Source organism: Hydra vulgaris, chromosome 06 (assembly GCF_038396675.1).
Source record: "Hydra vulgaris chromosome 06, alternate assembly HydraT2T_AEP".
Lineage (NCBI taxonomy): Eukaryota > Metazoa > Cnidaria > Hydrozoa > Anthoathecata > Hydridae > Hydra > Hydra vulgaris.
The window spans coordinates 8,026,751-8,053,523 of NC_088925.1; the positions used below are offsets into that span (position 1 = coordinate 8,026,751).

The following is a 26,773-nucleotide window of genomic DNA, read 5'->3' on the forward strand; positions in this document are numbered from 1 at the left end:
ACATAACAGACAGATTTTTATTCTAATTTTTTTTTTTTTTTGATTATGTTTAACGTCGTCAGTATTTACGAGCTTCTCCAACCCGTACCTACAATAAAATTAGGGTTTATATTCAATATAAGTATTTAGTATAAACACTTATATAATATTAAAGTTTTCTTTCTCCTAAGTATGTTGCCTCTCTTGTCATGAATTTTGTCAATACCTTTATACATGTCTTATCTGTAAAATGTTTTATAAATATAGCTCATTACAAGAATTATATTTATATAAAAATTTGTATTTTTATAAAGATTTATTTCTATAAAGATTATATTTTTATACGGATTTTACAGCTAAAAACTTTTAGCTGTAAAATCTTTATAAAACAGTTTTATTTTTTACAATTTTTGGTACAGGTAAATAGTTATTTAACATTTTTATTTAAATTTCTTTTTTATTAAGTGATTTTAGTTTTTTAAAATTATTTATAATGAGTGGCAAAAGTTTAATTGAGAATGGGTGGTTTATGGAGAAAAATAGCCAATGGCCAGGTCAGGCATTTTCCCTTGAAGTTGAAGAAATATTGGTTTCTAAAAAATCTCTTTACCAGGATGTACTAGTTTTTAAAAGGTGAGCAATCCTAAGTTAGTTTTATCAAGACTATATTAAAAATACTCAGGAAAACATATACAAAAAAAATTAGAAAAATTATTGCAAAAAACACTAATAATTACTACCCTAAAGCTGGGACTGGGATTCTTCTCATGATTTCCTTCGTGATGGTCCTTGGGCTGATGTCTTTTCTCTCTCTGCTGATAAATGTGTCTCCTATGTAGCCTCCTGGATCCAGGCAGGTATAGTAGCATTTATTCCTTCTCCACGGTTCCAAGTCAAGCCTCATTCTACTACATAGTTTTCACCTTCTCGTGTAGCTAGTATATCTCATTGTAATCATTTTTTCCATCTTTTTTTCAAAAGAACAAATCTCTCGATAACCAACACTCATTTATTATTCCAAAAAATCAATGTAAAAAGGTGCTGTCTGATGCCAAGCTCTATTATTCCCAGTCAACTAAATCTTGTATTCTAATTTGACTCATGAATTTTATGGCCATAATCTCTCCTTCCATCTCAGATAAACAAGTAAAGCAATTGTAAAACATTCAAATCACTCCATTTTAAATTGCTAAAGTCATGACTCAGTTAAACCTTTTTATGCCTTGTGATCCAGAAAACATTCCTTTCATAATCTTAAAAAAAGTATTTTACGGAACACTCTTCAATTATCTCTATTAACTATTTAGTAAGTACTTGAGTGAATCTTGTTTTCATGCTTTCTGGAAAATGGCATCTGTTGTTCCAATTTTTAAAAACTCTTGTGAACATTGTGAACCCTCCAACAATTGTCCTATCAGTCTATCTATTATTAGCAAGGTCTTTGAGTCTTTGATCAGCAAATTTCTCACATTCCATCTTGAATTAAATAACCTACTGTTAGACAATCAATATGGTTTTTGATCCTCTTGCTCTACGGCTGACTTGCTAGTTGCTGTGAATGAAAGATTCTGTTGTGTATTAGATATAGACATCATGGCAAGGGTTATTGTTCTCGACATATCTAAAGCTTTCAATTAAGTTAGGCATGCTGGTCTTTTCCATAAGCTTGCTCCATATGGTGTATTAGGAAAAGTTTTGAGATTATTAAATCATATCTTTTTAACTGCTTATTAAACTCACCCACGATGGTTTTCACCCTTCTCCATTTCCAGTAACTTCAGAGGTACCTCAAAATTTTTACTTTAGTCCTGTTTTGTTTCATATCTACTTTAAGGATCTTCCTGACAACCTTGCATCAAATATGGCTCTATTTGCTGACGACTCAACTTTATACTTCTGTCTTGACAAAAAGTCTTCTTTATTCGATCACTTAGAATAGGCAGCCGATCTTGAGTTTGATCTGTAACAGCTGATCTTAGGTATTTCTGTTACAGCTTGGGGCTTGCTTAGTTAGACTTTAGTTAACCCTGCAAATATGTATATATATATTATATGTATATATGTATATATAATAGTTATATATATATATATATATATATATATATTATATATATATATATATATATTATATATATATATATATATACACTGGCTTCCATATATCAGTGAATTTTTTTTCTTCAAAAGTATATCATCCTGGGTCTCATAGGAACAGAATTTTATAGTGATTTCAAAATTCATAATCTTTTCTACTGAAACATTAAAAAAAATATTTCAAACAAAATGTTTTAAAAAACAACTTTTTCAATTTTTAGTTAGAAATTGTTGTTTTTCGTATATAAAATTTAAGCAATTTATTTTTATTTAAAACCATTATTATTTCTGAAATCTCTATGAAATTCAGGTTCTTTTGAGACCCAGGTTGATAAACATTTGAAAAAAAAAATTCTCTAATATATGGAGCCAGTGTGTAATCAAGGGTCATAGTGGTGGCCTTTTTAAAAAATTAAATAAAACCAATGACTTTTAAGTTACTTTCAAACCAAAGTTCATCTGTTTTTTATACTGGAAACTAGAGGTACCAAAAAGTCACATCCCTAATATACATATATATGTTTGTGTATAGGGTGTCCCAAAAGTTTTTTAAAAATGTCTACCCCCACTCTTTTAAATGTGTTCTATATAATAAAATGATACTAGAATTAAAATATTTTTGGAAAACAAAATATTTTTATGAGTCCCTCAAGTCCCTTAAACATCAAACAGGTTCCTAATGTTATTTTAAAAATTTTTTTTTAATAGTATATATAATGTTGGTTCTCAAAAAAAGTAAAGTTTTATAAAAGTTTCAAAAGTAACCATCAGTTTATAAAAAACTATTATTTTAAACCTCACTGCCTAAAAGTTTATTTTTTTTAACTAAAAATAAAAATATGCATTCTTAGATAAAAATTTTATTAAAATTTTTTATTTTGTTAATGTTTATTATAAAATGATAATTATTTTTAAAATTTTTATATAATTTTGCTTCTTTTGAGATCAACATGATATACTTTTAAAGAACTTTTTTTTTGATAATATTATGGATCTGATGTTTAAGGGATTCGAAGGACCCTGAAAAATATTTTTTTAATTCAAGTATTATTTTATTATATAGAACACATTTAGAGGGTGAAGCAGACGTTTTCAAAAAAAGTTGTTTTTTGGGACACCATAGTGTCCTAACCTTTTTGTAGTCATGGACCACTTTCAAAATTTTAGCAATCTTACGAACCCCTTCCAAGCCTTATTGTAAATGTATTTGGAAAGAAAAAAAACATAACAAACACCTTTATTTGTTAGTATCAAGTAAAATTTATTACATATTAGTTGTTTAATGAGATGGTTGCTGCTGTTGCTTTTCAAAAAGCACACTAAATTGAGGAATTGTCTTAGATAATGCAAGACACATATCGCCTTTGACATCTATTCAGTTACGATTTTTAGTTTTTATTGACACTAATGCTGAGAAGCCTGACTCACAAAGGTGCATAGTAGCAAATGGAATTAATATGGATATTGCTCGTTTAACAAGAAGAGGGTAAGCTTGTTCTCACTGCACCAAAAATCGCAAATGTCCTTTGCATGAAAATCAGCTCGCAATACTGCTTTGGATCTCATTTCTATTAAATCATCTTTAATAAGATCTTCATCATTGGTATCAATCATAAATGGGCTACCCACCCAAGTCTCCTGATCAAGGCTTTCAGGGCAAAAGTACCCTTCAAACAAGTTCTGTAGCGTTTTAAGATGTTTTGAGACTTCATTTTGTATTTCTTCATTTAAACTTCTTGACAATTACATTTCACTTTGCAACAACACTTCTTCCAACATACAAAAATTTGCAGTAACACCTGCATCCACTTCTTTTCCAAAGTGGCAGCTTACCAAGAAAAGCTTTTAGTTTTTCAGTTGCATCCATGATTGTGACAGCAGGACCCTGAAGAGACAGGTTTATTTGATTCAAATAACTAAAAATATTGGCAAAGTAAGCTAGTTCTTGCAAAAAGTTTTCACTCTCCAGAATTGGATACAATGCACTTTCTTGATCTTGCAGAAATGTTGAGACTTCTATGCGTAACTCAAATAAGTGCTTCAAAACTTGTTCTCTAATAACCAACAAACTTCTGTATAATACAGCAGTACTTCGTGGTCAGATCCCATTTCATGACAAAGTTTCTTAAACAGCCAGTAATTCAAAGCTCTGGCTCTTATGAAGTTTATTATTTTGATACACGTGGCCATAACTCCTTTCAAGAAAGTAGGCAAAGTTTGTGATCCCAATCCATGTCGGTGTAAAAAGTAATGAGTTATCATGATGTTAGGAATCTCTTTCTTGACCAATGCTGCAAAACCAGAAGTTCCAAGCACTGCAGGTGCTTCATCTGTACACAAACTGTCAAGTTTATTTTTATCTAATTGGCGCCATGTTTTGAAAAAAAACTTTTTATCATACAAAAAACATCCCTTGCTTTTGTTGTTCCCAAGAGTGATTCACAAAACAGAAACTCTTCTTTCATACTTTGTGTTTCCTATGTTTACGTAATGTACAAACACCATGAGCTGGCTACACTGTGATACATCTGTGCTCTCGTCCAGTTGCATGCTGAATGGAATTGGCCAAGAGTTAAGTTCATTAATGACCTGTTGCAAAACACTGGAAGACATTTCAACAGTTCTAGAATGGATGACATCATTTGACCAAGGCACTTCTTCAACTTTCTTTCTTTGATCTCTACTACACACAAGTTCTACTATGTCTAGTAAACAAGGCTTTAGAAGAGTGTCTGCAATAGTGTGTGGCTTTTTTTGTTGGGCAATGCAATATGCAACTTTGAACAATGCTTCTAAACATGGTTTTTGTGTTGGAGTAAAACCTAGTTTGGGTAAAGTTCTGGCTTTCTCAAATCAAGCTTTTTTGGCCCGAAAAACATCAACATTATTGAATGCATTTCCTAGGTGGACAGATTTAAGATGTTCTGACAATTTTGATGGCTTCATACTGCCATTAGCAAGCACTTTATCACATAAGAAGCACTGTGGTTTTTGTGTTCCATCTCGTTCAGTTACAAAAGTGAAATTGTAGGCAACATGAATCGTTATATTTTCTTTTTTTTGACATTATTAACAAACTTTAAAAAAGAAAAAATTTTTTTTTTTTATGATAGTACACCTCAATTACTGTAAAACCAATGAAATAAATAATGAAAGCTATATTATAATTAAACATATGTTATAGGGCGATGAAAATTATCATGTAAAACAATATTCAACTTCGTTTGTGTGAAAAAAAAACAATAATGGCACTTGAAAGTGTTGTTTGGCAGTGAAATCTTGGCATATATGTCTTGCTATAAAGTTTATACTACTAAAAACGATTTGTCACGCCCTGCCTTCTACTTCAATTTTTAACAAAAAATATTAAAACTTGTTAACTAGAAATCTTTGCAGCGTATTCTTTGCATGTAAAGTTACGCAATTTTGTGTTAAAATTTATGCAATTTAAATTTTGATTGGATAACTTTGAATTAAAATGAATAAAAGTTGCGTTTAAACAAATGAAAAATGAAAAAAAAAAAAAGGAAAATTCCACCCCATATTTTTTCTAAATCTGTGCCTGCTACATGGGCCCCCTAATTGCATGCCGTGGACCCCTGAGGGGTCCATGGACCGCAGGTTAAGAAACCCTGCCATAGTGTGTGTGTATGTATGTATATATATATATATATATATATATATATATATATTTATTATATATATATATATATATTATATATTTATATACTTATTATATTTATATACTTATTATATTTATATACTTATTATATTTATATACTTATATACTTATTATATTTATATACTTATTATATATATATATATATATATATATATATATATATATATATATATATATATATATATATATATACACACTTTATTATAAAAAAGTATTTTTGTTTAAATGTTTGAATGCAAAATTGTTATGATTTAAATCTATTACAATAGATCCAATTCAGTAAATGTAACAAAAAAGATAACATATAAAAAAACTTATTAAACCTTTTCTGGTGTTTGCTTATTATTCCAAATTATCTTATATTAATGTTCAGTTTTTTTAAATTTAAGTTTTTTTTCTTTTAAATTACTTTTAACTTCTTTTCTTTAATTCCTTCTTTTCTTTGTTGTTTTTTGGTTGTTGCAATATTTTTATGTGTTTTTCTTTTTTAATTTTTTTATTCTTTTCCTTATTTGTGAACTCTTTTTTGTTTGTTTTTTTTCCTTTCATTTCTTTATTTGAAAACTTTGTTTCTTTCCTTCATTTTTTTTTTTTAATTTTCTTTAAAATTTTCCATTATCAAAAAATTTCCGCTATTCCGGAAGCCACTCCAAAGCCCAAGTCAAACAACCATTATAAGAGCTATATAGGTAATTGATTTATTAGCTGATGAGATGTTTTTATAAAATAGCAATTTTTAATTATTATTTGAGTCTTTGTAATTTTTTAATAATTATTTGTTTTTATGACCGCACTGCAACACAGTTTTGGTTTGTTTATTTAGTAGTTTCCCTGGTTTTGGATATAAAGTAGTTGCCAAAATTTTTGTATAAAAGTATTTGATTGGGAGGGTACAGATTTCAGAATAGATAATGTAAACTGTTGTACCTAATATTTGTTTTGGATGATACAGTTTATGCAAATTGTTCTTCCACTACCCAACCTCCTCTGCCTTTTACCAAGTGCAGCCAACAAAAATGACCTCCTAATTTTAGTTTACATTCAAGAAATCCCTCCTGTTTTATAAGACATGAAGAAAATGTCTGAAAAAATTTTTTTTCAAAGTTTAAAATCTTTTTATTCATAACATTAATACTATCCTTGATGGAAAAACCTCATTTCCAGTAACCTTGGTAGTATAACAAGCTGCATTCCTAGGTCTTTTCAAGTTATAGATCTTTTGTGTTTTGAAAACTTTTATTCATTTAGTGTTTATACGCCTACATCAACCTTTTAAATTCTTTTTCCTTATCATTGTATTTTGTTGGTTCATATATAGCATCTTATAAACTCAGAAACAATAACATCTTTCAAAATTATCTCTTCAAAAGAGTTAGCACCCATAAGAGGTAAACATACAAAAAACGGACAAAAATAGTTTTTCTAAAGTAATAAACAGAAAAATAGTTTTAGTAATCATTTTTGAAACCATTAGGTTTACAAAAACTCTTTGCATAGAAGTATTTTTGTATGTTACAGATTTATACTGCAGGGAGGAAATCTATTCAGCCCATTTAAAATATTTTTAAAATAAAAATTTTAATTAACTTTTCTTTTTTATCATAATCTATAATTTTTTGTTTTATTTCTTCAGCAAAAATCATGGCAATGTTTTGGTCTTGGATGGAGTTATTCAAGCTACAGAGTTTGATGAATTTACATACCAAGAAATGCTTGTCTTTCTTGCACTAAACTCACATCCAAATCCTTCAAAGGTAAGGTTTTTTTACTTGTTTTAAAAATTAAAATTTTCAGTTATAGGCTATCTATAATTTTTTCTAATACAAATTATAATTTCGTCTATTGAGGTATATGGTTATATATCTGTATATAGTTATAATCTGCAATAAGTTTGTTTCTTGAGATAAAGGGCTTTTTTTCTTTAAGGTCTTTATTTATATAAATTTCTTTAAAATTAATAAACAAAATTATAAAAATTATTATGCCAAAGTCATTTATTTATTCTTTCAGTCCTGAAGTATCATGAAAACTGATAATAGTTAAAACAAATAAGTTCAGCTGTTCAACAAGTATTACAAATATTACAAAATAGCTGTTCAACATTCTTTTCAAGTCACCATGTCACACTTAACAGCACACTTGTTTAATAGCAAATTTTTAAACATTTTAAAATGTTTTAATGATCGTGTCAATTTTTTGTTTAGGTGCTTATTATAGGTGGAGGTGATGGTGGAATCGCTCGTGAAGTAGCAAAGCATCCAAAAGTTTTATCTATTACACAATGTGAAATTGATGAGGTTGTTATTTTATTTGGTTTTTTTAAATTTTGCTTACTGTTTATAAATAACTGGTCTAATTTGAAACAGTAATCATTATTTTTTTGTTACACACAATATCAATTATTACAATTTTATGTTCAAATAATTGAGATGTTATAATGAGATAAAAAATATTCTTCAAGACATATTTCTAAATTTGCAAAATCAACAGGTTTTACATAAAAATATTTTAGTTTGAATAGTTTTTTCAAAATAATAGTTTTAATAACAAAATACACACACTTTAATAGACATTAATATGTGTGTGTGTGTATATATATATATATATATATATATATATATATATATATATATATATATATATATATATATATATATATATATATATATATATATATATATATGTATATATATATATATATTAGACATAGTTCTTTAGTTTTCATTTTTTTAAATATTATTCTAAAACTATAAAAAATATATTTAAAAGTATATTTTTTTTAATATACAATTTTTTCTTCTTTCTTTCTCTTTTTTCTTTTCTTATAAAGCATATTTCAAATAAAAACTGAAACCTAAAATGAAACCTAATTACCACTCACTGATTAGTGTATCAATAAATTTTTTTATAAAAAAAAAAAGAACTCTATCCAACCCCTTGGAGCTTGTCTGAAATGCTGATGGTTATTTCAAAATTTTTGCATTTAATAATTTGCTTTAAACAAATTTAATAAAGTGTTAAAAAAATCTCTGAATATTTTCACTTCTTTTTCAAATCATTTTTCTTATGTAATTCCATATTTATTATATAATTACATTTTACATTTTAAGATATAATTACATTTTAAGATATAATGTTTTGACTTTCTCTTTTCATTTTTATCCATACTTAAAATTAAAATTTTTTTTTTCTTGATTGGAAAAAGTTTCCATAAAATGCTTCTACTTTGAATTTCTTCTTCTAGTTAAAAGTTTTAAATATTACAGTGCCCATTTTATTTCTTAGAAACACTGTATAAACTAGATTTTATTTGTGGGATCAATATAAATAGCAGTTATAAAGATTATCTAGTTAAAATTCCGCTAATTTAAAAAAAGAATTTCTTCTGCAATTAAACCTAATTTTTAACCTTTCTAATCTAAGAATTAACCTTTCTAATCTGGCAAGAAAACAATATAAATTCTTCAGCTTACAATATTTATGTGACAGCCACTGAGTTTTCAAGCATTATGACAAAACAAAATATGATCAGAAAGTTCTTGTTCGGCTGGCTATTTGAATAAAAGATGTACAATCTGTGTCAGACAAAGTAATATGGTTAAAAAGTGTACCTCAAGTATATAATCAAGCAAATGTCCCATTTATTCAGGAACATCACAGGATTAGTAAATATATTTAAGCTTGATTTAGCTTCAATACACTATGCTTCATCACACTATTCACAGATTGGCTACAAGCACAAAAGATACCAATGGTATTAAAAGATACAAATTCAGAAAACAAATGCCAGAAGCATAATTAAATTATAGGGCAAATCTTAATTAGATTATAGGGCTTGATGGTTTGAATGAAATCTTAATGGCTTAATGGCTTGAATGCTTATGTTTTCCAACTAGAAACCAGGGTCAGGTATTGCTTAAGAAAAGTTTTTAAAAAAATGTCAAGGTTGTTCAGAAGTTAGCTTCAATAACTTACACAAAACTAAATACAAAAAAAACAAAAAACTATAAGTTATATGACTTATAGTTTTTTTTTTAATAAATGTTTTTTGAAATGAAGTTTTCAAAAAAAAGTTGTTGTGCTAAGTTTTATTTGAAATTGAAAAATTAATAAATAATAAAATGATGCTTATTGTTTTTTAGTTAACTTTTAAAAGCACTTTCACTTTTTTCTTTTTATCAGGTGGTTGTAGATGTATGCAAAGAACATTTAAAATCAATGGCTTGCAGTTTCGATCATCCAAAAATGAATTTGTTTATAGGTGATGGTTTTGAATATATGAAAAATCACAAAAATGAGTTTGATATTATTATTTCAGACATCAGTGATCCCGTTGGTAAGTATTTTTAAGTTTTTTATAAATATTTAAAAGCAATTTATAACCTTTTAAATAATTATTTGGTAATCATGTGAACTTGTAAATATATAAATTATTTGAAGTAAGCAGTCATACATTGTTAAACAGAGTCTTAATCAATATTATTATTGTTAATATTGTCTATAGTGAGGAAGGAGGGAGGAGGTAAATTGACCCCCCCCCTCGCTTTCTTAGTAATTCTTTTAACCAATACCTTCAACCACTTCATCACTTCTATCCTAACTCTAGAAAATGCATAAGTTAATAATCTTGTACATTTTCTGGGGGTTCAATAATCTTTTATAGTTTTTAAATGTAAGAATTTTTTTTAAATAAAATTTTGATTGTGTTTTAAAAACAATTTTTTATTGTGTTTCAAACGCAACTTTTGATTGGGTTTTAAATGCAACATTCAATTGTGTTTCAAACGTAATCTATGGCTATTTGGGAATAAAAATCTTTCAGAGTTTTTTTTTTAAATAACAGAAAAAATTTGTATAAAAAAATTTTTATTTTAGATTATTGTTTAGACATTTTTGTTAAATTTATTTAAAACAAATATTAAATTTAGTTTGTAAATATTGATTAGTTTTAAATAAAAATTGTTAATAGTATATAATATTATAATTTTTTATTTACTTTACCGTTGTTACAGTGCTCTCTATTTTTGCTATAACTTTTTTTTTTAAATGGAAACAATGTAAGAAACTTTTGTTTTAGACATTCATATATTTAAGATATAGATAGACATGTAACTCATATCTTTTATATATTATTATTTAGTCCATATGATTGAGTTTTATTTAATGACTATGATAGTTTAAAATAATTCAAAATAAGTAAATTAATAAAGTGAATTAAGATTAATATATTAAAATAAGTAAGTTAATATGTGAATCAAAATAAAATAAATATAAAGTACTTTAAATAAATTTGTTTTAAATTAAAAAAATAGTTTACTAACATTAAACATTGTTACTCAACATCAAACAAATAAAAAAGTGCTAAAAAATACATTATAAATATATTAAATATAAGATTTATATATATATATATATATATATATATATATATATATATATATATATATATATATATATATATATATATGTATATATATATATATATATATATATATATATATATATATATATATATATATATATATATATATATATATATATATATATATGTATAAATATATAAAAGTAATCTATAAAGATATAAATATATAAAATATAAGATAACGAATTTATATAAATGTATCTATAGTAAATATATATAGTGGTATGTAGTGGAATGTAATGATCAGTGGTATGTAGTGATGTAATGATCAATCAAGCACAACTGTGTTTGTAATGCATGGGTGTAAAAAATAAAGTAAACCTGAGAATTTTTAAATTATAAAATTTCTTTATTTCAAGTTTCTTTACTTGTTTTTTTTTAATAGGCCCAGCAGAGCGTCTTTTTTCTGTTGAATTTTATCAACTTGTACATTCTGCTCTCAAAGAAGATGGAATACTATCAGCCCAAGGTATGTAATAACATTAAATTTTGATTTAGTTCTTTAACTTCTGTAACTTATTTTTTAACTAGCAGGGGATTCATTGATCAAGAATAAGCTTTTTGTATAGTAATATTTGAGATTTTTTAAATTGGTTTAATTTTGTACACATTCCATTTTCAGAATTTCACATAAAGTAAAAAATGCACCTTTGGAAATAAGACATGTGTCATTGACAGCTAGGTCTAGAAACATATATAATTGCCAAATACTTTACTGAAAAACATAATTCAATATAAAGAAATAAAGTGTGTACACGAAATAAATGTGAAAGAGTAAACACATCATTTTTGTCACCTCACCTAAAGACAAAGCTGAATTGTTTGCTAAAAACGTTTCATCAATATCATCTCTTAATTCCACTAGTTGCGTGTTACCTGATATAGCCGTCAAACAGGTTGATCCATTGCTTGACATTCGTATCACTCCAGCTTCTGTATCTAAAGTGATTTTTGCTTAGACTCTTCTACAGCTTGTGGTCCGGACAACAAACCTGCTATTGTCTTGCAGAAGTGTTTTCTGGAGCTGTCGCCTATACTTTTAAAACTATTTAACAAGTGCTTATCAGAGTCTTGTTTTCTAGCCTGCTGGAAAGAAGCATCTGTTATCCCTATTTTCAAAAATTCTGGAGAATGATCTGATTCGTCTAACTACCATCCAATTAGTCTTCCTCCTATCATCATATCAAGGTTTTTGAATCTTTGATTAACAAACACTTAATCTCTCATCTTGAATCTAATAACTTACTTTCTGATCATCAATATGGATTTCAATATTCTCTTTTTACAGCTGATTTGCTAACAGTAATAACCGATAGGTTTTATCATGCATAAGATAAAGGTGGAGAGGTTAAGGCCATCGCTCTTGACATTTCAAAAGCTTTTGATAAAGTTTGGCATGCTGGTCTTCTCCATAAGCTTTCTTCTTACGGTGTATCTGGTAACATCTTTAGGATTATTGAATCTTTCCTTTCCAATCGTAGTATAAATGTTGTACTCAATGGACAGCACTCTTCTTCTTATTATGTAACTTCAGGGGTTCCTCAAGGTTCAATCCTTGGCCCTATACTCTTTTTAATTTACATTAATGATCTTCCAGATATTCTCACATCTAAAGTGGCATTGTTTGCTGATGATACTACCACTTATTCTTGTTGTGATAAGAAGCCAACACTCTGATTGCTTGGAGGGGACATTTGAGCTTGAAAAGGATCTCGATTCTGCTACAGCATAGGGCTCACAGTGGCTGGTGAACTTCAATACAGATAAAACTCAGTTTTTTTCAGCCAGTTGTTATTGCAATAATTTAGATCTTTCTATATTTATGAACGGTGATGTACTCGATAAGTCATCCACTCTTTATCTTCTAGGATTAACTCTTACTTCCGATCTTTCTTGAAAACCATATATCAAATCCATTGCCAAATTAGCATCTGCTAAGGTTGCATATCTTCATCGAGCTCAATACTTTCTTACTTCAGATACTATTCTCTATATCTATAAATCTCAAATCCGGCCTTGTATGAAATACTGTTGTCATATCTGGGGTGGATCTTCTAATGATGCCCTTTCTCTTTTAGGCAAGGTGCAAAAATGCAATGTAAGCATAGTTGGACCTGCTCTTGCAGCCAGCCTCCAACCATTATCACATCGTCAAAATGTTGCTTCTCTTTCTCTTTTCTACAAATACTATAATGGGCACCGCTCTAAAGAACTAGCGTCTCTTGTGCCATCTACTAAAATTCATTCTCGTGTTACTCGTCATTCAATTAAGTCTCATCTTTTTTTTGTGACTGTTCCTAAATGCTCCAAAAACTCTTATTCGTCTAGTTTTTTTTCTTGTTCATCAGTTCTTCGAATAACAGTTTTATGAATAACCTAAGTCTTTCACTTAGGAATTGTGCAAAGAGGGTTTTCTCTTAGTAATGTTGTAAAAGTTCAAAATAATTTTGTTTTTCAAGCTTTCAAGTCACAAAAAGTGTCTTATCATTCTGAAAAGTTCAAAAAAAAAGTGCAAGAACACTCTGAAGAAAGTTGTATGACAAGTATATTTCTAAAAATTTCTGAATTATTTAAGATGATGAAACTTATATGAAGTATAATCATCAACTAATTCCTGGTACTATTTATTATAATGCACAAATATAGAGGAAAAGCAAATAAGAAATTTAAATACACATAAGTTTGCTAAAAAAACCTTGATTTGGCAAGCTATTTGGAGGTATTACAAAAAATCAGTACCCTATAATTCTGATTCCACACTTTCTGTTAAAATATATGTTAAAGAGTGTTTACAAAAAACGTCTTTTACCTATTACTAAATCACATGATAGTAGAAACATGTTCTGGTTTGATTTATTGTCAATTCATTATAGAAAACTGGCTATGGGATGGTATAAACAAAATGGCGTGAAAATTGTTTCTAAAATAGAAAATCCGCTAAGCTATCCAGAATTGAACATTATTGCAAAGTAATGGTAATTATAGATCAAAAAATGAAAAAAAAAAAAAAAAACTATCCAGAAACATTAAAGATTTGAAAATGTCATTTAAAAAGCATCAAATAGTTTTGGTTGTTGTTCTGTGCATAAGCTTATGTGTACCACCAAAACAAAAATATTTATCTTCTTTTATTATTGTATTAAAATTAATACTATAATAGAACTAATTCTAAATAAAAGTTGATGAGTACCTTTTTTAAGTTGTTTTTCTACTTTCACACTTATTTTGTGTACACACTTTATAAGTGTTATGGGTATTGTAATGAATTTAAACAAAGTAGCAGTAACACTATTCTAAAAGTATGTGGATGTTATTAGGTATGAATCTGAAAAACTTTAGGTCTTATGAACAAAATAAAGCGTTTTAAAAATTTCTTTTTTTTCTTGTGTCTATTTAAACTTATACTGAAAAAATAAAAATAAAAAGTCACTAACTAAGCAGATTTCCATACTTATTAATATTATTTATTATATTTTATTTCATTTCATTAGTTTATTTATCAGCTTATTTATATATATTTCATATTTCACAATAAAATATTTTATATTTATAAATACCAAATTTATAATAAAATAAAACTCATAAGACCCTCAAATAGTTACAAACTTTTTAAAGGGCTAAACTATCCAGATTACAGACTAGTAAGATGAATATTTGCATTTACAATTGATAGGAAATTTCTACATTTGCAATTAATTTTTCCAAGACACCAAAAACTGAAAAATCATCTAAAAATTAAAAAAAAAAGTTGTAAAAGGGCGCTTGCATAACATTCAGCCTAGCTTTGCAGAACCTTTTATTCCTTAGAAAAAACAATCCTTGAGAAGGAACGGAGAATGGGTTTGGTAAGGAATGGGTTCTACATTTTTATCAATACTTAGCACAAAAAACAAAACAAAAAAAAGCTGTGTGCTTGGAAAGAAACAGGTTCTACATTTTTATTTAAAATAAGTAATTTTTTAATAATATTTAATTTATTAACAGAACACTTATTCTACCTATACAGTTAATTTATCTGGGAAATCATCAAAATGTCATTTTAAAGTTTCTAAAAAAAATTCTTATTAAGCACCTTTAGCTTACAGAACCTTTCATTAGTCTTTGGAAAAAAAATATGCCTAAAAATAAACATTTTTCTACATTTTTGTTTTAATTAAATATTATATAATTTATTAGCAAAACACTTATTTTTGCCATCGCAAGTGTTTTTGTAAATATTTTTAAATACCTAACAAATTTTCTAATATATGTTTACCAACTTTTTTTTTTTTAAAAAAAAAGAAAGAAGTTAAACTAGACTAGTAGAAATTAAACAATGACCTAATGATACTATTATCTTTTGTAGAAATCCAGCAATAAACTAATGATGTTATTATCTTTCGTAGAAATCAATTAATGACCTAATGGTGTTATAATGAGGATTCTGTTTCACTGTCGACATGGCACTTTCTGTTTTGACAGTTAAAAATTCTTGTTAGAATTTTGTTGTTAGTTTTTATGTGTTCCAAGATTATCAAATATCTGTAAAAATTATTTTAAGACATAGTATTAATAATCTAATGAGAAAAACGTCACTTTATAATGTATTGCATACTATATCCTGGATAACTCAAATCATCAACATTGTTGTCATCAATGTTGTCATCATCATCATAACGCTGTTTCTCCAATATACATGATCTTGACACAGTGAGCCATAAAGACCGCCAGGTTCAACTTTTCCCCACCTCTAATTTTTTTTTATATTAAGACAAGTGTTGGTTAGATATGTTATTTTTTTGTATTGGACAAATCTAAAGTCGATCAGAAGTAACATAAAAACTTATTCTTTTACCCTATTTACCCCCCTTAAAGTGATAAAGTTATCTCCTTTATGATGATATTACCTCCTTTCAAAAAAAAAAAAAATTTTTAATTAATCTTTCATTATCCTTTTTAAAACAATCCTTACTTTTTCTTACTAATCTTAAATTGAAGTGATTTAAACTCCTTTTACACTATTATAGCAATAGTTAAAAGAAAAAAAATACAATAAATCCAACAAAAATAACACAACTACTTTTATATTACAATATTTACATTTTATCTAAGCAAAAAGTTGCAGATTTCAATCTTTTAGCATAATCTTTATGTTCAATCCTTCACTTGTATTGAGACCAACTTGATTTGAAGGCACTATGAACAGCTTCTCCAGTCTGTTCAGCATATGATCCCAAAGAACAACAATTAAACTTCACAAATGGAAGAATATGACAGACAACTGTATGGACTTTCCAGGTAACCTTCAGCTCTGTATTTAAATGCATCTTTGCATACTGCTGTAGGTCACAAAATGATACTTTAAACTCTTCAATAACTGAAGAAGCATTGCTCCCTAATTCGTATCCAAAGGTGCACTCTTTAACCTTTTCAAACTTTCTGAGGCAATGAATTATAGACAATAAGCCAGTTTTCAAAAAGAGGCCAATGATCTAAAAGTAGTCTACCAAGTAATGTCACAATCCCCATAAGAAGATGTAACTTTGGTGGAGGGACTAAGTTATTAATTTCATCTTTAGCATTTTTGTCTAAATAAACGAGTTGAGGACTAATAACATTTTTAAAATCTTTCATCTCTAACCGCTTTGCCCCATTTTCAACAAATAAGTTGTGCCAATAATCAAAAGAACCTAACATTCTTGGAGTACCACTTTCTAGGGAACATTCGCTTTCGCACCACAAGCAGGCATATTTACCTGAATGAGAAGACAAACCGAAAATGCTGTTAGCACATTTTAAGTCAAACTCAAGGTGATATGTAACATTATCTAAATTTAATCTACTCAAGATTTTCTGCAAATTTCCATTGTCTTCACAAACATCTTCAACAATAGCAAGAATAAAACACCTTTTAACTCCACTGTCAATGTAAATCTTAGTTTTATTAGTTTTATCAAAGACATTTACAATTACTTTAAGAAATCCTTGACCTCCATCAATTGATATACATACCATACTAAGGAGAGAATTCATTCCTCTTTTGATTAAAATACTAAGAATAAATTCAGAAGTTACATTATTCTCCACAACAGTAGATGATCCCAGATTCTTACGGAGACTTGATATCAGTTTTTTTGTTTTATTTTTTGTCAATTCCAAAACAGAAGTTAATTCCATCACTGTTTGAAATGATATCTGATTAAAAAACTTTTTAGAAGATTTATTGTCTTTAGTTCCAACAGTTAAAGTTAACGGATTTCCACCTTAAAGATAAAGTATAATTAATTATATGTATCTTTAACCTACCCCTACTTTAAATTTACAATTTTGCAAACATTTTGAAAACATTTTGAAAAAGTTGTTAGCAACCTATACAATTGCTTAGTTACAAAAGCCTCATATCTACTGAGTGTTTTATATGTGCATTTAAGATTTATTTGAACATATAAACCCTTTTTAATTATTTAAAAATGAAAATAAAAACTTACACACCTGTAGATATTTTAAAGGACTGACCTCTCTCAATGCCTTCTCGCTCCATTTTATTTTTTATTATGCCTGAAGCAACTTGCTCACATGATGTGGGATCAAGAGTTTCTGCCAAATTAATTAAATTCAAAACAGCCTGACTAGAACAACAGTTGTTATGACATCCTGAAGAATAAAATTTACTCTTAAATTAATATACGCCTAAAGGCTTTTTATTGAAGTTTATAAATGAATATTTGATAACTTTTAATTTACTTATCAAGTAACTTATTAATTTTTAACCTCTTGCAAGGAGAGTAAAGCAGCAACTGCACATATTTTTTTTCAGAGATTCAACATCTTTTGTATTAACATGAGATGATTGTATAATATCACTAAGCTCAGTACTACGTCTAATTCTTGGTCTGTCAACCTAATTCAAAATAACACTTAATAAAAAATCTATATCTTTATATGTATTAATCATTTAACTTAAATAAGTTTAAAGTCATATACCTGAGAAACTTTACTTATCCAGTTTGAAAGATAAGTGTTTGATCCCTTTTCCAGAAAAAAGATGTTTCTTCTACAACTTGAGCAAATTACATCCGGACAAACATTAAACTCTGCATTGTACTCAGGCCAAATAAACTCCTTGATTTTATTTGCTACAGATGGTTGTACTTTTATTAAAGATTTTGAATATTTACCTTTTTTTTCCAAACACACTGCACAAGCAGACTGTTTTAAATCAGCTATCTTTACCGTATGTATATTTTTTTACTTGAATCATTTCAAAACTATTAAAGAAAAAGAAGCCGAGAATGGCGGATTGCATTACTTTTAAGGCTAAATTTTTAATACTTAAAATACTAACTCTTCTGATCGACTTTAGATTTGTTTTGCACTTGAAAAAGACTTACACAAACTGCATTTACTTAAAAAAAAAAAAAAAAAAAATTAGAGGTTTTTTTATGCCATCTGTCATACAAAACTCTCCTGGTTTTCTTAGCTTTATGTCTACCTTTTTTTTTTTTGATTTGAATTTGATATTGAGTTTGCCTATAGATTGTCTAGCTATCTGTTGATTATTGGTTAGGCCTACATTGTTATCACAAAAATTCAGAATCATCAATAATGTATGCACATTGAAAATGAATTTTGTTTTAACATTATATGCTGTATTTGATAATGTTATGTTATTATGTTTCATGTAATATATTTTGTTTAATCATTTTTTTATATTTTTTATACAAATAAAAGATTTTTTTCATTAAATAGAAGCTTAAATTTAAAAATAAAAATGGGGAAAAATTTAGGAAATTTACTAAAACGGAAAAAAGTTGATAAACATGATTTTATTATCCAAAGTACTAAGAAATACAATTTATTTTTAAAAAAAAAAAAGAAAAAAAAGAGATGTATCTTGTTGGTGGAATGTTTCTTCTAAAAGTTTTAAAGATTTTCTCAAACAGTAGTTTAATATTTGACTCCTCTTGATAAAAACATTTAGGAGAATCAATGTTTATACATATGGAGTTGATAAAAAATCTTATGGAGTTTTGTAATAATTTATTTGAAAAAGCATCATATGCAAGTACCTATGTTCCTACATACCCATGTGGACAAATTGGTTTTCTTTTGGCATCAAAAAATAAGGTAGATTCGTTATAATTTGTACCTTTTTTTGTTGTTAAACATGCAAAAAAATATATATATTTTTATTATTATCAAGTTGTTTATGCATTTAATCATTAATTTAGAACACTGATTTTGAAAATCCATTGACAGTATTTACAGAGGAAGAAAAAGAGTCAATGAAACTACGTTATTATGACGAACATCTTCACAAAAATGCATTTGTCCTTCCAAGATTTGTTAAAAAGGTATTTAATTTAACATGCTACACTATATTATATGCAAGCGGTATTTAAGAATTTAACATCTTTAATCTATGTATACTAATATATTTATATTTGTATAAGTATAGTTATACTTTATATAAATATAAAATTTATTACTGTTAATTTTTTTTTCAAAAATACAGTAATAAATTTTATATTTTTATAAAGTATAACTAATCTCTAATATAAAATACACAAAACAATAATATAAATGTTTATTAACAGAAATCCTCAATATTTTGTTGATCCTCCCTCATTTTTAATCACTGCACGAAGTCAATTTCAGTTTTGTTAAAGTCAGTGCTAAACTCAGTTTTAGTGTTAATTTGTAGTACCTATTAATTTGTAGTACCTATTAATTTGTAGTACCTATTGAAAATAACTTTGGCTGTAGCTGGTTAGGAAAAGAAAAATTTATGAAATAAAACGCCCTTAATAAGAATAATTTAATATTCAAATCTATTTGTTTATTTATGAAACACCTCGTAAAAACCTCTTTGCCTTAGATTGTTTTTATTTACCAAAAAATTTCTCTATGTAGTGTTTGATGTTATTTAAAATTTGGTTGATGATAATATAGACGAAAAAATACAGTTCAAAATTAGGAATTAGTTTTTTTTAGGTAAATTGATCTTTGATAAATTATTTCATAGGCGGGTTTAGGATTACCCCTGCTCCAATGGTCTACTAAAATTACTCCTGCCACTAATATTGAACATTGATGTTTTTTATAATTACTAGGCAAATAAAATAAACGATATAATTTTTAAATTATTACTTCGAGTAGTCAATAAATCAGTTAATGTAGTTACTTTACTTAGGAGTCGTCCATAAAATACGTACGGCAAAAATTTAAAAATTTGACTCCCTCCTTCCCCCTCATTGCCATGTGCACTTTTAAATCACCTCCTTTCCCCCTCCTCTCCCTAAAAGATACACACGCTTTTGAAATACCCTCTCTTTCCTTTCTTTATTAATTAAATGTTTTAATTTTAAAAAAATTGTATAAACTAAAAAATATTTTTTAAATTAAAGTGTGTCTTTAAAAGTTAATTATACCCCCTCCCCATTACTTTGTTGAACGCTTGTTGCAGATCCCTCTTCCCCCTGATCTTCCTTAGATACTTTATTAAACCTCAAAGCCCTTGGTTTCGGCAGCGGACCTCAATTTTGAAGACATATGTCTTCAAATATACAATATAAATGTAACAATGTTTACAGACAATTGTCCCAGGAAAAGCTATAAATACAAATTAGACAAAGAAAAAAATGATTGTTGTAAAAAAAACCAAGGTATTCACTCTTGAACAGCAAATAATTACAGATAATCTATTGAATAACTCTAGCACTGATAGTTTGATGACTGATGCATAGTTTTTTGAGTTTTGAATATTAATAAGGTTTCTTTGTGATTTATATCTTAAACAAATTTGTAAGTTAGTTTCAAGCTGTTGTTTTTATTTCTTTTTTGCCTTAAAAACGTATCACCTAATATCCATGTATCTGTGAATATGTAAAATATGAAATGATTAATCAATAATTATAATTTCCATTTAGGTGGCCAAAGTCACCACCACTATAGGGGTGACTTTGACTCACCCCTATAAAGAGGGTCAAAGATATAAATTATATCTTTGACCCTTTTTTTTAATTAAAATTAAAAACAAGGGTCAAAGATATAATTTTTTTAATTTTTTGTTTTAATTATTTCTTTGACATCATGCACACCTAACGCAATTTATATCAACACATTAATCATTTATGATTAAATTTTGAAAAAAAAATGATTTTAAATTTGGCCAAAGTCACCTCATTTTACGGTATTGAAAACATAGCCCAAAATCTGTTTTTTGCAGACTCAAAAAAATGTTTATTCAAAAACATTTAGTTATTAACAAGTACTTGTAGTGGGGGCTCTAAGCATAAATATTTAGCAAAATAGTTCAAAATGTGATACCAGCATGAAAATTGGCGAAACTGTTGTTAATAACTATACAAATTGATTTAGAAAAGGACCCCACTTGTAAATGTCTTAGTTTAAGAGTTGTAGAGATTATTTTTTTTTAGAAATGGACTTAAAAAACTTCATTTTATAGTGTAAAATCGGCTTGAAATAAAGACAGAAATTATGCGCGTGGTCATACTGCAAAAGTTTTAAAATCTACAGAATTTAATAAATTGTTTAGGTTAGTGCAAACAGTGTATGTAAACAAAAAAATGTTTTTTTTTAGTTGTTTTTTGTTCATAAGTAAATGTATCTTTCAAAATAAGTAACTTTAATGAGCATAAACCTCATGCATTAGGTTTTTTGGTATTTCCGTAGCAATTATAGTTTACCAAAGAGATTGATATGTTTGTTTTTAAAATTTTAAACTATTTACTAGCATTTATTGACGACAATAAATCTATATTAAGCTTGCTACTTTTAGATGTCTTTTACTGTTATTTTACTACATTTATTCAAAATAAGTGAGACCTATAAAAATCAATATAAAAGAATAGCCCTTAAAATTTAATAGTAAATGTCTCAGAAGAGTTTTAAATTTGTAAATGCTGTAACTTGTTATGAATTACCAACAACAACAAATAATGCCATTGAGTGGGATAAATGCTTCATATGTCAAGAGCTATCATCAAATAGTTGCGACATTGTTAATCCTTCTAAACCCAAAAAGCTACCAAGAGACACTGGTTATAAGACATTACTTAGTAATCTAGAAGTTCCAAGAAATGGGTTTGATTTTATAACAATATATTTATTTTATAGCAATATATTTATTTTATAGCAATATATTTATTTTATAGCAATATATTTATTTTATAGCAATATATTTATTTTATAGCAATATATTTATTTTAAAGCAATATATTTATTTTATAGCAATATATTTTATATATTGCTATAAAATAAATACATCTTTTTTGGCGGTTGTTTTTAAGAGAGGATAGGTTAGTTGATCTTAGGTATAATCATGTTTTGCTTTCATACTTTCCCTAGTATTGAACCAGATTTTCGTTTGAGAAAGTAATAATTTCGAGTGAGTAATATTTTGCTGAAAATTGAGATTTATTTTATACAGGTAGTTTGTCAGCTGATTTAACTTCCAGACTCCAATGCGAAGATTTGCTGCAACAGCTTGCAACACAATGTTATACAACACAATGTTATACAAATTTTGATAACTATCACTACCAGAGAGCATCTAAATGAAGAAAAACATTAGACATGACAGAAGAACTACCAATTCCTAGCCATGGTACAAGGTCAAAATTTCAGGCCAACAACTATCGAGAAAATTGTTTCTTGTGTGAGAAGGTGGATGATAAAAATCTAAGTCAAGTGATGACTCTTGAACTAGATAAAAAGGTTCGCAGTTGTGCTGAACTTCTATCAGATGCTAAATTACTTGCAAAGCTGAGTGAAGGTGATCTGGTAGCTACTGAGGCTCATTATCAGTTATATAACCGCTTGCGTTTGTTACAGAAAGACCAACCAGTAATTAAAAGTGATAACAACATTGTTTACGGGATTGTCCTAGGAGAGATATTGGAATATATCTATCAGTGCTATGAAAATGAATCAACTATTCCTGTGTTTCAACTTTCAGGACTATACCAATTATTTTGCAATCGTTTAAAGAGTTATGATATAAATTCAAAATGTGAAAACAAAACAAGACTAAAAGAAAAAATTTTAGTACCAGAATTAGGAGAATTTAAAAAAGGTAGAGAAGTTTTGCTGATATTTAAGGCAAACCTGGGAACTGCTATTTCTGATGCTTGTTATTTAACAAACGAGGAAGAGGGTTTATGTTTGGTAAAAGCAGCAACTATTTTGCAAAACCAAATTTTTAAAGTCCTAAATAATGATAACATTGATTCAGCACATAGTAAAGTTGCATCTACTATTTCTCAACTCATATTTTACAATTGTTTAAAAAACATAGTTCCAACCAAATAAGAAGGAAAATATAAACGTCATAAAAAAGATAGAATTCCACCTTTTTCATCATATGTTGGTTTAAATATACATTCCAAAACAAGAAAGAAAGGCATTGTAAATAGTTTAGCAAAGCTTGGAGTTAGTGTACCGTTATTTTGAATGTAGTTTAAAAACCCAGACCTGGGATAGTCGTGGTAATGGAGTTAGAGTGCGTGTTTCTGATTCAACTCCTATTTGGAAAAATTGGTCACAGTTCTTACGATTGGATGAAAATAAAAATGAGTTGTTTAAAATGCTTGCAACAAACTTTGTACAAGTACCGACATTTGACTTACTTTTAGTAACAACGTGTGATAAAACTGTTTTATCTAATTCCAAATATTTTAACGAAAAATCTATTTCACTTTGTAACCACGAGGAAGCTGACACTCGGATTTTGCTACACGTTAAAAACGCTGTTGACAATGGGCACCAAATTGATTGTATTTAGACAGTTGACACAGATATTGTTGCAATCTCAATTTCCGTTTTTAAACAATTAACGGGTATCAAGCAACTTTGGATAGAGTTTGGAGTTGGAAAACTGAAACGTTGGCTTCCCATACATTATTATGCTCAAAAGTTAGATGAAAAAGCACAAGCTGCTTCATTGTGGTTTGCATTCACTGGCTGTGATACCGTGTCTTCCTTTGCAGGGCGGGGTAAAAAACTTGCTTGGAATCTCTGGAACAATGGAGATGAAGAAATTATAAGAGCATTATGCAGGTAACTTATGTTTATATAGTTATAAAAAGGCAATAATTTTAGATTTGCAAGCTGCTTAAATTTTAAAAATGCGTTTTTGTAGACTGCTGTTTTTTTTATTATTTAGCTTGTCATCTCCAAATACTAGAGTTATTTCAACTGATGTATTTCTGCAGTTTGAGCGCTACGTTATTTTACTTTACGATAAGACAAGTTCCACTAATGACCTCGCCATATGCAGAAGAATGCTTTTCACTAAAAAGTCACGGCAGAGCGAGGGGTTACCACCAACAAAAGATGCACTTTTTCAGCATTTGAAACGAGCTGTATTTCAAGGAAGGTTTTTTTTTTTAATAGTTAAATGGACTTATAAAATAAATTCCAATAAAAAACCTTTATGTTTAAATATTTATTAAGTATAATATGGGGACAATCCTTGGTGCCACAACAGATTTTACCGGACGTTGGAAGAAAATAAATAACGCAATGACACCTTTATGAATGACTCTACCCGAAGCATCAAAATCATGCGTTGAGTTGATAAAATGTAGATGCAAGAAAAGTTGCAGAACACAATGCAAATGCAAACGTTCAGGATTAAGCTGCACGGAGTTATGCGAGTGTTCTGGTCAGTGTTTAGAAGAAATTTGAGCTAACCTTAAAAAACTAGTTTTGTTCAAATCCAATATATATTCATCCATAGAATAAATCTGTTATCCACCCTTATTTTATTTTATATCTTTAGCCTTATTCTTCTACATAATATGATATATTTGTTTACTTGAAGTTAATTCTTCTTTAAATTCTGCTTTTAATTCAACCTTAAAAAGTCAGTTTTGAAGATTGTATATTTTTTTACTGTCAACTCGGGGGTCCCCCTAGGATCGAAGAAATATTCTTGAAACGGTGTCTTTTTTTTTTTTTTTTTTTTTGAATTTTTTTAGTTCTTAGACAAATTACAACCGTGTATCACAATTTGAACTATTTAAACTTATTGCCCCCACTATATAAAATAAAGGGGTTTTGACTTGGGAGTCGCCCCAGGACCAAACAAATATTTTTAAAACAGTCTTTTTTTTTTTTGAATTTTTTAAATCATAGAGAATTTACTGAAAGTTTTAAAACGGTATAACAATTTGAACTATTTGAACTTATTGGCTCTCACTATATAAATTAAAGAGGTTCGAACTTGGAGGTCGCCCCAGGACCAAAAAAAAAATTTTTAGAACGAGGTTCCAAAAATATATATTTTTTTGAATTCTTTTACTTTTTAGACAATTTCCTGAAATTTTCAAGCTGGTATAACAATTTGAATTATTTATACTTAATACCCCTTCTTTATAAAATGAAATTCTTTAAGCCCATTTCACTAAAAATAGAAGACTTTATAACTCAAAACCTAAGACATTTACAAGTAGGGTCCTTTTCTATATCAATTTGTATAGTTATTAACAACAATTTTGCCAAGTTTTATGCTGGTATCACAATTTGAACTATTTTTATACTTAGAGCCCCCACTATTGTTAATTGTGATAAATTAGAAAAATTAACATTAATAAAGATTTTTTTTTAATTTTAATTAGTGCATACGTACCTTTATTAAACCCTTATCTCTCCCTTGTCCCCCTTCGATACGTTTTCGTAGGCTATTTGAAGACCTCTCCTCTATGGGCGTACCTTATTTATGGACGGCCTTTTAGTTATTATTTATTTGTGAATATTTTTAACGTAGTTAATATTATAGCTTTTTTTTCAGGAATTAGAGAAATCAAAACGACTTCATTTGTTATCAATGACCAATAAGTGATCATTGGTCCTTGGTGTGTAACAGCTAATTAATAAAATTCTATAAAATATTTATTAAAAAAAGTATTTTTTAACTTTGTTATGAGAAATAATTAAAACAAAAGCTTAACAATTTTATTAGCTATGAAGTCTTCTTGAAAACACACACACACACACACACACACACACACACACACACACACACACACACACACACACACACACACACACACACACACACACACTGGGGCTATTCTAGACCGTTTTCGACAGCGCCGACCGTATTTAAGCACTGATTTGGGGACCGCAAGAAGTTGGCCCAAATTATTTTCCTAGATAAGCCCCTGATATAATCATATATACATGCATACGTACATATATATATATATATATATATATATATATATATATATATATATATATATATATATATATATATATATATATATTGTAGTAAAAAAAATATATATATATATACATACATACATACAGTACAACACAGGCGGCAAATTTTATGATCAACAGTAAATGAAAAATTGCCAAAAAAAAATACGTCGTTCTGATAAAATTTGATCATTATTAGTGGCGGCAATTATTTTTTGCACACCAACACACACACACATAAAAATATATATATGATGTATATACATATATAACAGAGGCAGATCTAGGCTTTAGTGTTGCAATTACTACAGTAAACTCAGTTTTTATTTCCCTTTTAATTTGTTTCATACATTTCTTTTTTCATGCAAAAGAGAAAAATAGTTTATACA

General features: G+C 27.8%; 1 protein-coding gene across 1 annotated transcript; it reads left to right on the forward strand.

Moving 5' to 3' along the window:
- Positions 1–428: 428 nt before the first annotated feature.
- Positions 429–26,141, forward strand: LOC100215302 (spermidine synthase). The gene is made up of 8 exons (XM_065799128.1): positions 429–612; positions 7,389–7,509; positions 7,960–8,052; positions 9,938–10,091; positions 11,563–11,646; positions 19,138–19,283; positions 19,388–19,510; positions 25,972–26,141. The coding sequence occupies exons 1-8, from the start codon at positions 473–475 to the stop codon at positions 26,020–26,022; spliced, it is 912 nt and encodes a 303-aa protein (XP_065655200.1). The 5' UTR covers positions 429–472; the 3' UTR covers positions 26,023–26,141.
- Positions 26,142–26,773: the final 632 nt, after the last annotated feature.